Source organism: Anopheles gambiae, chromosome X (genome assembly GCF_943734735.2).
Source record: "Anopheles gambiae chromosome X, idAnoGambNW_F1_1, whole genome shotgun sequence".
In the NCBI taxonomy this organism is placed as follows: domain Eukaryota; kingdom Metazoa; phylum Arthropoda; class Insecta; order Diptera; family Culicidae; genus Anopheles; species Anopheles gambiae.
Genome location: NC_064600.1, coordinates 18,440,146 through 18,454,190, shown reverse-complemented (window position 1 = coordinate 18,454,190; position 14,045 = coordinate 18,440,146). Strand labels below are relative to the sequence as shown.

General features: G+C 42.3%; 1 protein-coding gene across 1 annotated transcript; it reads left to right on the top strand.

The window, feature by feature from the left end:
• Window positions 1–7,674: 7,674 nt before the first annotated feature.
• On the top strand, window positions 7,675–12,704 carry LOC1270425 (platelet-activating factor acetylhydrolase IB subunit beta homolog). Its single transcript, XM_309124.6, has 3 exons — window positions 7,675–8,332; window positions 8,582–8,911; window positions 12,167–12,704. Exons 1-3 carry the CDS (start codon window positions 8,267–8,269, stop codon window positions 12,446–12,448), a joined length of 678 nt encoding a protein of 225 aa, XP_309124.2. The 5' UTR covers window positions 7,675–8,266; the 3' UTR covers window positions 12,449–12,704.
• Window positions 12,705–14,045: the final 1,341 nt, after the last annotated feature.

Here is a 14,045-nt window from a genome sequence, read left to right as displayed (position 1 = left end):
CAAAACAAACGAATGAAGTAGTTTTGATTGTATCCGAATTTCGTGGTTTTATTAAGCTTAGGGAAGTTAGGTCAATAAAATGAAAACTATCCCAAATAACCAAATCGGCCTTAACTCACTGTAAAGCCACTTCAAACCCACGTGGGTTAGTGGTGGTCGATTCAGTCGTTAACCCACCAAATTTTAGAAAAATTGGAGCTGTCAGTTCTAATAAGATGTATTGACCTTGCCCACGCTTGCCCCACCTTTTCGAAACATGTTGACGAGAAAAAGATGGATCAAGTGTGGACTAAGGTCAACATGCTGAACATGATTTTAACACATCGATTACTTTAACACATTCACTTACATCAGAGCATAACTTCGGCAATATTATTAATATATACAGGCGGTCCTCGAGATACACTGTACCTCTTATACGCAGATACGGAGATACGCGGTTTTCCAAATATGACAGCTCTTTGAGAAAATTTTACTGATTTGACACATCCATTGTAAATTGCCGAATAATTTCCGTTTTGATAGAATGTTAAAAACTATTTCAAAAGGTTTAAAACTGTTATATTCAGCCAGAATCATATCAAATTGTTAACAAAGTGACTAAAACCGCCCACTTCTTGCAAAATTACACGAAAATTAGTGATATTTTAGCAGGAAATCACGAGATTCGACTTACGGGAAAATTAAAGATACGCGGTATTTAGCGGCCGTTTTCAGTCCCCATTAACCGTGCATCTCGCCTTAATGGCGGACGCCTCCACGCCATCTTGCCACCTCAGTTTGGGCCTACCACGCCTCCTCTGTCCTTGTGAACGGCCTAAAAAGAATTTACGAGCTGGGTCGTCCGTTTCCATGCGTACAATAGCTCGTCATTATAGCGGCTCCTCCATTGTCCTTCCACACATACGGGACCAAGTATCCTTCTGAGCATCTTCCTCTCGAACGCGGCTAGGAGGGTTTCGTCAGATTTGGACAGTGTCCATGTCTCAGAGGCGTATGTGAGTACCAGAACTATATAGGTACTATATAGTCCCAGTTTCGTCCGTCGCGACAGGTTCTTTAAGGTGAACTGCTTTTTCAGGCTGTAGAATGACCGGTTGGCAGCCAGCATCACGCGCAACTCAGCTTCCATGCTATTGTCGTTGCTGACCTTTGATCCAAGATAGGTGAATTGTGGGACGACTTCAAACGTGCGTTCACCTATCTGTACATCACGCCTACGTAGATTCTGATTATTTATTGGTAGGCTCGCTGATGTTGCCACCATCAGTTTGGTCTTTGCCTCGTTTATCTGCAATCCAAGGCTCTCTGCCGCCTGCTCGATCCCTTGCGGATGGCCCTCTCTAGTGCCAGGTTGAATAGGAGACAGGCAAGCCCGTCTCCCTGGCGCAGACCTTTGGTGGTAGCAAAAGGTCCTGAGAGTTTTCCATCCACCCTCACCTGGCATGTGACGTTGGTCATAGTCATTCTAACTAGCCTTATCAGTTTGGCCGGGATTCCAAATGAGCTCATGGCGTCGTACAGTTTTACCCTGGCTATGCTATCGTATGCGGCTTTGAAGTCAATGAAGAGATCTCTTCGACGTGCGGGACAAGGCGATCTTGAAGGATCAGGGAGAATTTTATAGACGGTATTCAACACCGTAATACCCCTGTAGTTGTTGCAGTCCAACCTATCTCCCTTCTTGTATATGGGGTAGGTGATGCCGAGATTCCAATTACAAGGTATCGATTCGCTATCCCACACCTCAGTAACAATTTGATGAATCTCGTTTTCTAGTCGTGCACCTCCATTCTTGACCAGTTCGGCTGCAATTCCGTCGGTTCTGGGTGCCTTGTTATTTTTCAGCCGACGGATAGCCTTTCCGTGTTTCTTCTATGCTAGGTGTCAGTAGCATGACACTATCTGCTAGTGGCGCTTCTAGCTGTTCGTTTAACTGGTCATTGAGTAATTCATCAAAGTACTGAGCCCACCGCGAGTGGACCTCTGGCTGGTTACTGACCAGATCTCCATCCTTGTTGCGACAGCAGGTAACCTTAGGTACAACGTTGTTTCGGTGACCTGCTATCGTTTGGTAAAACTTTCGTGTCGGTCCGTACGCCTCTCTGGTTTGCTCGAGTTCCCGCATGTTTTGCTCTTCCAAAGCATGCTTCATGGAGCGGTGAACACGTTTCTCTTCGCGTCTGAGCCGTGAATATTCCTCTGCGCATGCCCGCGTTCTATGCCGTTGCTGCATTGCTCGGTATGCAGTATTCTTACGTTCGGTCACTTGTCTGTATTCATCGTCGAACCAGCCAGATTTGGTGTTGCCACGACGTGGTGGGAGTATGTTTCTTGCACAGTTTATTATTTTTGTTTTAGAGCGTTCCACCTCTCGCTCGTAGTTTCATATCTGTTTTCTGGTAGTAGGGACTCTTCTAAAGCGGCTTTGAATTCCTGTTGGACAGTAATGTCCCTTAGAGAGTCCGTGTTGAGCCGAGGCTGCGTGTTTTCTCCGCCCCCATCGTCGTGGTGGCGGGCGATTCTAGAACGTATCACTAAGCCAACCAAGTAGTGATCGGAATCGATATTGGCTCCTCGATAAGTTCTGACGTTTAACAGGCTCGACTGTCGTCGGTGGCTTATTAACACGTGATCGACCTGGTTGAAGGACTCGCCATCCGGGTGCGCCCACGTCATTTTGTGGATGTCCCTTCGCGCAAATTTGGTACTTCCTACAACCAGATTGTTCGCTGCGGCGAACTGGACCAACCAAACCATTATCGTTACTGTGCTCATGCAGACTGTGACAGCCTGTGTGTATTGGCGGTACATTGGCTCCCTACCGACTTTTGCGTTGAAGTCCCCCAGGATGATTATGAGGTCATGCCTGGGACACGCATCAACGATTCTAGCGAGGCGGCCGTAAAAAAGGTCCTTCTCCTCTTCCTCTTTCTCTTCGGTAGGGGCGTGAAAGTTTATGAGGCTTATATTAAAGAATTTGCCTCGCATGCGCAGGGTGCATAGCCTATCGATTATAGCCTTGAAATCTATGATTATGGATTTCACCCTAGGACCTACGGCGAAACACGTTCCGAGCACGCGGTGGCGGTCGTGGCAGCTATAGTAAATGTCGTAGCAATGCCTGTTCTGCACACCGTTCCCTAGCCACCGAATCTCTTTTAGAGCTACGAGGTCCATGCTCAGTGTGGCTAGGGCTTTATCAAGTTGTTTCAAGGCTCCGGCTTTGCTAAGAGTGCGTACGTTCCATGAGCCCATTTTGATCGTTGTCCGGGGGCATTGCGTTGGGTCGGTATCGTTAGGTCCGTTTCATAACTTCATGTTGCTTTCCGTAGTCGATTGTTCCGTGAGACTGGGTGACTGGCCCTGCGCTCGCGTGGCCGTTTTATTTAGCGTCGGGTTGCCCCCCCCCCCCCCCCCGACGTTCAGGCATCCAGTTTCCCGGGATACCCACCCCCCTCCTGGTTCGCCATATGCCACCATCCGCCCAAGGGTTTGGATCTAGCCCGTGTACCCAAGCTAGGATATATGGAGGCACATGTTACCACTCAGCACGACGAGGACGTGTCGGAATAGGAGTTGGATGGGAGAGCCTTTATTATCCCTCGGAGGGCTTCGGATCCCATCCCATTGCAGAGCATCAGTCACAGGCTCAAAAATTTGGGCTGACGGAGGGGGGGGGGGGGGGTTGGGTTGCTAATGAATCGCCAGCCGGGCCCCTAAATCGGCGGGACCCCAGGCGACCGCCTAGTCCGCGTTCCGTTTGATCCGCCACTGTGAGCAACTGAATCACCCGTGCATAAAAACACTTGTAGCATATCTGCTATACAAAACTTATTATAATACACACTATCAGCTATAGACACATTGTAACACACTTTGGAAAGCCAAACCACACCATTGTAACACATTCATTATAACTCATTCAGCAAATCAGATCATACCATAGCAACGCAACCGGAAGAGTTCAGGCCGTCCATTCAAACAAATAACAGATGTGACACACTTATCAAAAACAACCGAAACGCACAACATAAGCAGGAACAGTATGTAACCCAAAGCAGGAACAGTATATGCGTTAAACCCAAAACAGGAACTTAGTGACAAGAACCATCGTTCTTGTCAACAAAAGACAAACGTAACTAGCTGAGTGAAAACAATAACTTTCCAACATACAACCCGGAACCAAATGTGAGAAACCCTTAACTTCTTTTGAGTATAAATAAAACCAACTCCGATCATGGCAAGTCAGATTCGTTCGGACTGTCAGGATAGGACTATGCCCATCCTACATCTATCGACTTCTCATTTAAAGAGTTTAGTTATGTCCCCCTACCCAAGGTAAGGCCTCTAAACTCCAACGTTTCCAGTAAGGGAAACCTCCTAAAGGTTTCTATGATCGCCTGGACGATCAAATGTCGAAAAGTCCGCTCGAACGAAGTTTTAATCCACCTCGGCTCATGTCAGTAAAAACTGACCTACCGCGACGGTACTGGAGGTGCAGTTGTACGATCATCACATTACATGGCGACCTTAGCTATCATCCGAATATATTACACACTGACTTTAACAAACATTGAAGAGGACGCTTCTGTAGATGTGTGGTTTAACCCACCAAACTGACAGTTTTTTAGCTTTGTTCGATGCAACTGGATTTTCAGTACAGGAAATTTATGGCGTTTTCGGTATCTTGGTTATTTGGGACCCCACAAAAAATTTACTTTTTTCCAGCCTTACGATGGTATCAATATCGTCTCGGTTCATTTTTCCTATATTTTTTGAGAGATTTTTCTTCTATTTGGCGTAACGTCCTACGCGGACATGCAGGCCTATACAGGCTTTCGAGACTTAATTCATTGCCACGCAGCTGGATAGTCAATCCTTGCTACGGGGGGACGGTTCCCAAATAGCCAGCTCGTACTTTATAGCTGATTTGGAGCTGTTTCGTTCGTTCGTTCGATAAGCTGTTTCGATAAAAATCGTTCCTATGTCGTACTTTGTGGCTGATTAAGAGATAGACGGTACTTTGTGGAACTATGGAGCTTAAACAGGCACATGGTACTCTCAGGAACCTTGTAGCTGATTAGCCTGATATATATATGGTTCACGATGGAACTTGAAGGCTTGTTAAGAAAGCGTACCGAACTTGGTGGAACTTTATAGCTTTTTAATGCATGACATCCGTACGAGATGGCCCTTGTCAAAGTGTCAAAGACTGGTGCCGTCAATTAGCGCGTGGCCACGGAGGTGACAAAATGTTGAAAAAAATTTCAATTATGTCAAAATTGCTTGTCAACTGCAAAAAAGAGCTTTTCTCGTGGCCGCACCAAAAACATACACAAGAGCGACAAAAAGCTCCAACATCTGAATATCATCGATATTTTCTTAAAGAAGCACGAAATAGGTACATAAATCAATTAGAATAATGCATTTTTGCATTATTATCATAGCAATGGGTCGCAATTGCGAAAAATAGCTGTTTGTTTACGCTTTTTCGCGAACGTCAAATTTTGTCACTTTTTGTCAACTTTTGTCATTATTTCCTGGCTGCTTCAGGTTACAAAATTTTGACAAAAGCTCAAAAAAGTGACAAAAGCTCACGTTTTGAAAAATTTGTCAGTATTTTGTCACTCTCATGGCCTTTCTCCTAGTCATCTCGTTGCAGCTGCCCAAGCTAGTTAAGTTAATTGAAGGAGGATTATTGAGTGAAGTGATTGTGATTGTATAGTGAATTGTGTGACATTTTGTATAATTCATGAGTATTAAGGATTTAAAAATATACACATGTACACAAATAAAACAAATTCTGTTGTTTATTTCATTGATGACGCTTGCTTGAAAATAAAATAAAGAGAAAAATAATCCTCGGTACCCTGACATAAGGAAGCTGCTTAAGCGCTGTTTGAAAGACCCACTTGGAACTTTGATGCTGTTTATCTACTGCAAAAGGGGCATTCAAACAGCGATCTTTAGCATGCCAAAATTAGCTGCTTAAGCAATTCGGGCTATTTGGGAAAAAAACTCTACTGTAATATCCTGGAGATTTGACCCCTGATAAGACCATAGTGCCCAATATGCCGGATCAGAATATGACCATCACTGTGACAACTGTGCGATAATCTGAATGTCAAAATAAAGATCATTCGTTTAGGGCGGTGGCAACGCTTTTTCGCATGCGATTTTATCGGACGCCCTGTCAAATTTTTGTATGGGATTTGACAGATAACGTCGGACGACGAAATCGCACGTCCGACGTTATCTGTCAAATCCCATATAAATCTCGTCCGATAAAATCGCATCCGATCAGCGTTGCCACCGCCCTTACGGATCGTTGTACAGGCGGTCCCCGAGATACACGGTACCTCTTATACGCGGATTCGGAGATACGCGGTTTTCTAAAATTGACAATTCTTTGTGCAAATTGTACTGATTTGACACATCAATTGCAAATTGCCAAATAATTTCCGTTTTGATCGAATGTTAAAAACTATTTCAAAAGGTTTAAAACAGTTATATTCAGTCAGAATCATATCAAATAATTCATAAAGTGACTAAAACCGCCCCCTACTTGCAAAATTACACGAAAATTTGTGATATTTTAGCTGGAAATCACGAGATTCGACTTAGGCACTGGTCTAATCTTGTTGCGCGCAACATTGTTGCTGGCAAAATGTATGGATTTTGACAGCTAGCGCAACTTTGTTGCCGGCCAAAATCAAACCAATTTGATTTTTGTCTGGCAACATTTTCTATTTACCTTGGCCATGGTAATCGGGTGTATGAAATGACACAGCAGCAGTGTGCGTTTTGTTGACATCCGCTAAATTTGGATTTTAAGCATTTATAATACATTTTTTGGTGTATATTTTGTTTTTTCAACACTTCATTCAATAAGTGAATGATAAAAAATAAACTCTGAGCTGTTAATTGGCAATTTTTTTACGCTAAACAATGTCAAAGCGAAATGTTGCCAGCAACATTCATAGACCACCTCAGCGATATGTTGCCGAGCAACAATGTTGCGCGCAACAAGATTAGACCGCTGCCTTACGCGGAAATTCGAGATACGCGGTATTTTGCGGGCGTTTTCGGTCCCCATTAACCGTGTATCTCGGGGACCGCCTGTACTGACAACACCTTCAGCCTTCTGTTTATTCTTCTACTCTGCGATTTTGTGCCTTTGTTATAACTTGAACGTTTAATTCAAATTGGTAAAATTGAGGTTTTACACTACATATTATTGTTTAAACTTAATTCCTAATTCGCTAGGGCAGCGGTAATCGCTGATGCGGGCGTGCGTGCGTTTTCTGAAAATGTATGGAATTTGACACCCGCAGCGGGTGACAGTTTGCAACCGCATGCGTCAGAATCACGCACGCACGCACGCACGCCTGCAGTAGCGATTACCGCTGCCTAGTCGAGCATACCTTTTTATGTTAACCAAAGGCTAAATGATATTGTTGGATTGTGTGAAATATCACCGTCGTTTATTTAATAGTTTTTGTGAGTGGAATGGACTTTGAAACATCAAATTGGTTTTTCAAAAAGTAACGACCATATTGTTTGAAATAATTTATGGCAACCAGTTATGGCACAGCGAGCGTTTGACAATCGATTACCGCATCTCCGCCCGACAGCACTATTTACTGTCAAACCCGGCTGACAGCGCAAAATGTGTGTATGTGAACGTGCGACTGTAGAAGCAGCTGCTTTTCACACATACACACATGTAGCTTATGGTCAAGCAAAAGACGAGTCGGTAGAAAGCGAGAAGCGTGTGCAGAAAAAAAAGAAAGTGCAACCCCTTTCTGCTAGCAACGAAGAACAGTTTGCTTTCCTTCGCGTACCATTTTGACTGGCTAGTATTAGCTCGAAGCAGGTGAAAGTGCGGACGGGCCAATCCAAAAGTTGTTTTTTTATTTGTCCTGCATTTCCCTCCGTTTGTGACGAGCGTTTGCTGTTGGAGGCGAACATCTTCGACCCTCTCCCCCAACTTCTCCCTGGCTGACCGGAGAATCACAGTGCTTACCGATTTTCTGTCCAGAACCGGATCGTCGACGCGGCGTTCGCTCGCGATTGTGTTGATTTTTGCGCTCAACAGCTCTGTTTGTTTATTTCGTGTGCGTGTGATTTGTGCTCCTGCAAGGAATAGCGATTTTCGCCTCTGCTGCATTGCCTTGTTGCGGTGTGTCTGCACTGCTGTCGACTCGCCCCCGACCAGCCCAGTGTCCGGGAAAAGTGTACGCGATAGGACGGTACAGCGACCATGAGTGCGACGACGCTGCCTGCTATTTGCAAAGACCTGGACGGTGATGACCGATGGCTAAGCATCGTAAGTAGTCGACAACGACCAAAAAGGAACCCCTTCTCCCTCCCTCTCCATCGCCATCAACCCGCAGGTTCTCCATCCACGCTTCAATAATCTGAATGACCGCAACCATCAACCGAACCGCTCTCTCAACCTCCGGGACTGTGCGGAAGGGGTGTCCGTTTCCGTACCTGTTTTGTTTGCGCTTGGATAAGATCCCGTTTCTCTTGCCAAACTCACGCTCTGTTTCTGTTTTTCCATATTGTGTTTTAGCACAAACGATTCGTGGCGGAATGCAAGGAGAAGGACCCGGACGTAATGTTTATCGGTGACTGCATACTCGAGTCGCTGCAGTTTACCGATTACTGGAACCAGCATTTTGTACCGATGCACTGCCTTAACTTTAGCATACGCACCGACCGAACGCAGAACATACTGTGGCGGCTGCAGAACGGTGAGCTGGACAACGTGCGCCCGAAAGCGATCGTACTGCACGCCGGCACGAACAACATCGGCGACTCGTCGGAGGAGGTGACGGAGGGTATTCTCGAGCTGGTGCGAACCATCCGCCAAAAGCTGCCGGATGTGTACATAATACTTCCGGTAATTTTTTTCTGCTTTGTTTTGTTATCTATTCTGCGATGAGATTAGATATTGTCTTTATTCTAACATTTCGAGCATTTCATTTGTACCTATATTAATGTTGGGCTGGAGAAACATACGATTTAGTTCTAGCGATACAGCCATAAATGGAAAATAACCGCCATTTAGGCCGCTAAGAGTCGCATGCGGTTCAACAATCGTACTCTGTCTATCGCTGCATTATTGCGAATTATTTGTATTACGACCATTTTACGAATGCTCTTTTTAATTAGCAGAATCTGGAATAATGAATATTGACTATTATAGGAACTCTAAAACGTACAATTTATTTACGAGTTAGCATAACTAACCCCTTCACAGTCTCGTTATTTTGAGAAAATGGGGTTTCTTATTTTTGTACAATGTCAGGTCCAAGCAAGCAGGAAAAACTCAGTTAGAAAATATAGATTTTCCACATTAAATCAGTGCTCTCCTACCTTTTTAGGATCGTGGACTACTTGGCTTTAAAAATGCATTTCCCGCCGCCCACATTTATTTCGTGTATATATTACAGGGTTTCACACTTTATCTCAAGACCGCGGGACCCCTTCCCGAATCTGTCTTAGCCAAAGCCAAGACTGCGGTATGATGCTTGAAAACGTTGATGATAGCTGAATTCATCGGATGCAATGCTGAATCTGCGGCACATTTCTCGAAACACACTGGTCCGCGCCGAGGACATGCGGTCGAATATTTTTATACACGGATAACCTTTGTGTACATCAGTGTATTTTGTGGACCACGTCTGTTAACGCCATGAACCACGAGTGGTCTGCGGACCACAGATTGGAAACTACTGCATTACATAAAGGTTGGAAAGCAAGCATCTATGCTAATACTATTTTAAAGTAGTTTAATTTGCTTTGGAGAGGAAACTGAATACGTCACATGTGTCACAATTCAATGTTTATTTTAGCTTCACTCGGGATAAATAGTACGAAAGCATATTGCGTATGCTTTTTAAGCTTTTTAACCAATTATTTGACATTTCATGTAAATTGAATGTAAAAGACTCCGCATAATGAGTCCCTCATAACGAGCACAGTAGACGTTCGGTAATCCGCACTTGATCGAGTGCGAATTATCAAATGACATTTTGATGTGTTTTTTTAATCCTCTTCATTTTCGCCTCGGTTCATGAGTCATTTTTGTGAATCGCAATAATTCTTAGACCACGATTCTTCTTCCTGTGCACCGCTGCTATTCATGTGGCTAAAGTACGGTTGTTTGCAATGTTTATTGTTCAGGAAAAATCATTGGCGGTCCCTGGGGATCGGCAAGGGCTGAACGTGTTAATTTAAAACTATTGCCAGGAGGATGAGCGCTATTCAATTACATGGTGTGCTAGTGTGTCGTACATTGACAAGTGCTGTAAATTGTATGCTAATGAAATTATCGTAATCTCTGAAACATTAATTCATGCTGGATAAAAATCACCACAAATGTTCAATTGTGACGAAAAACAAATTTAGTGCAGCAGAACTTGTCTAACAGCAGAGCAAAAAACTCTTGCTGTACACAAACCGACGAAAGATTGTTTAAAATTTGATTACAGGTGTCGCCCGACATACGACTGTATTTGGGATCGAAAAAATGTCCTAAAGCAAGGCATAAGTCGAAAAAGTCGTATGTCGAATATCTATGAATATAAAGTTTATAACCATAGTTGAAGAGTTGGAATCTATGATATCGTGTATTTTATTTAAAATAATGTTCGATAGTGTAATAATTATATTCCAAAAGCCGTAAACAATATAGATATTCAAGATCGGGTAGTTTTGGAATCTTTGAAAATGTGTGTATAACGGTTATCAGCCTAGAAATTCAAAAACTCGTAACTCGGGGCACGCCTGTATTTGATTTGTGATGTGATTGATTTGATTTATGAGTTATCTGAAACTAATTCCTTTTATTTCCGTAAGCCTTATCATTATAAAACTGTCGCTCCACAGGCAAATCACGTGTATAAAACAATCGAAATAATCAATTTCAAGAAATATCGCAGTAAAGGTTTTAGCAATCGACCTTTTCTTGCGCATATGCCCTTTACATTAGCACTGCTGAATGCTAATGCTGAATATAATTTTTCATACCAATTATTTCACTTTTCATGCAAATTGTATGGAAAAGAGCCTGCATAACGAGTAAGGCACTGGAACGGATGTATAGTTATTTCTCGTGGAATGCACTGTATATCAAAGGTGTATACAGTGGAACCCTGCACAATGCATTAAATCCTTTAATATTTTCTAAAATTGACTGTTTTGAAAATTTGAATATTTTGTACATGTGATTTGGTGCCTCTATCGCTTCCCCCAGGATCATGGTGGTGGACAAAAGAGGAAACACATTTGAAGTCGTCTCTACCATATTTTTCCAGAATAATTAATTTTACCATAGTTGAGCATTTGTGTGAGGTAAATATTATTCAGCAAGAAACATTTCGATAAATTTATTGGCATCAAATTTACAACATACTTGTAATCATACGAAACTAAATGAAACGGATCCAATTGGATTCAATTTTAGTATCGAAGCGCAATTATACGGCACTTCTCCTGGCAATAGTTTTATATTAATAATCGTAGTATCAAAACGCATTTGCCTGCGCGATAATCGAAATTATAGAAATGCTCAATGTTAACCGATTGTGATCATGATTTCAGAACAGCTCGCAACAAATTCGTAGTATTCGTAACACGAATTAGCGCGTGGCCACGGAGCTGAAAAAATGTTGAAAATTTTTTCAACTTTGTCTAAATTGCTTGTCAACTGCAAAAAAGAGCTTTTCTCGTGGCCGCACCAAAAACATACACAAGAGCGACAAAAAGCTCTAACATCTGAATATCATCGATTTTTTGTTTAAGAAGTACTAAATAGGTACATAAATCAATTAGAATCATGCATTTTAGCATTATTATCATAACAATGGGTCACAACTGCGCCAAATAGCTGTTTGTTTACGTTTTTTGTGCATTTTGTCACTCCCATGGCCTTTCGCTTAATGATTATGCGAGATTTAACTCGTTATGAGAGGTGAGAGAGCATTTAAATTTGCTCGTTATGTAAAAAACACGTTATAAGAGGTACTCGTTACGAGGGGTTCCACTGTACATTACTTTCTTCTGTTTCGTGTTATTCCCAAACACTACATGCATTGAACACGCACTGTCGATTCGCAGCAATTACTAATCACGTTTCCCTATTGTCTTGCAGACTCTATTGCCTCGTGGGCAGCAGCCGAACGAGCTAAGAGATAAAAACGACCAGGTGAACCGGTTGCTGCGCGAACGGTGCATCGGCATTAACAAGGTACAGATCGTGACGGTCGATAGTGGGCTCATACAGAGCGACGGAACGATCAGCCACCACGATATGTTCGACTATCTGAACCTCACCAATGTCGGCTGCAAAAAGGTGTTCGAGCCGGTGTGCGATCTGCTGCACCAGATTCTTACAGAAAACGAGCGGGAGCGTGACCTGACGCCCTCGGAGTAGAAACAACACGGAACGCCGCGAGCCCCGAATGTATTGGTTGGGAACGGAAGAGAAAAAAGTAGAGCCCAAGCCTTAAAACTAACCTCCCAGAAATGTGCGGTCCCCGAATTTCCGGAACGGCAGCTTCGAAACCGATGCAGCAGCTGGAAACCCTGCGGGTTTCCTAAGCGGAACTTTACTCGTTTGCTTACAGGAATAAGAAAGAAGAATCGTTTTCTTAACAGCGCAACTCATTTATCTTTCACCATCTACAAAATTTCTTTTTGTTTGTTGATATTTTGATACTTTCTGGCAAGAGGCGGTAACGATGGTGCAGCAGAGAAGGAATGTTGGCTTACTTACTTTTCCGGCGCTATAATTGCATTGCATTCTAAGGGAAGTAGATGTCAAAACATGGTTTGAAATGGCAAAAGCTACCAAAGTCGGGGTTCGGTTTGATTGGAAAAAAGATAAGAAGCAAAACCTCTCACACTTTATTTGATTTCACTATCCTAGCCAACGAAGTACAGCGAGGTGTGCAACACTTGGATAGTATATTGTTTAGTTAATATTATCAGTACTATTACTAGTATGGCTATTTCCATATACATATATATATATATATATATATATATATATATATATATATATATATATATATATATATATATATATGTATGTATATATATATATATATATATATATATATATATATATATATATATATATATATATATATATATATATATATATATATATATATATATATATATATATATATATATATATATATATATATATATATATATTTATATGTATATATATACATATAGACTTTAACAAATTAATGCAATCACTCCGTCATTCCTAGTTTTGTGCAGTACATCTGTGGGAGCTTTCGTTGTTGGTGTATTTATGGGTATGCATGTGTGTTTGTGTGTGGTTTTTATGCGCTTACCCTTATCGAATACTGCTCACTCTTGGCAGGATGTCGGAAGATAAACCCGTTTCATTACGCAATGCAGCACCAAATTAAACCAAAAAAGTGAAAGTAAAAGAAGCGAAAAAAGAGATTAGAAACTCGGTGCTTAGAGACAGATAGCTGAGAGCGAGAAAGAGAAGAGAGAGAGAGAGAAAGAAAGAGAGAGAGAGAGAAAGAAAGAGAGAGAGAGAGAAAGAAAGAGAGAGAGAGAGAGAGAGAGAAAGAAAGAAAGAAAGAAAGAAAGAAAGAAAGAAGGAAAGAAGGAAAGATAAAGGGATAGAAAGAGACAGAAAGAGAGTAAGAGAGAGAAAGAAAACAAGAGACAATGTGAAGAAGCGAAGGAAAATGTAAAAAGATACCAAATTGAGACAAAAATGTTCCGTGGGGATATAAGGAGGACCTGCATGTACACTCAGCAAACCAAAATTTGTGGTCGCTTACTTGCAAAATTGATTTGATCAAAAATTCTCATTATATTTGAAGTTGATTAGTTTCTGTCCCTAACCCTATCGGAGTCCACTTTAAGAAGCTTTGGCTGGTATTATTGAATCCGTTCGTAGCGGGAACGTACGGTGCTCACATGAAATTCTAGGGATGGCAACACATTTCTTGAGCCCGCTCCTACAACGCCGCGGT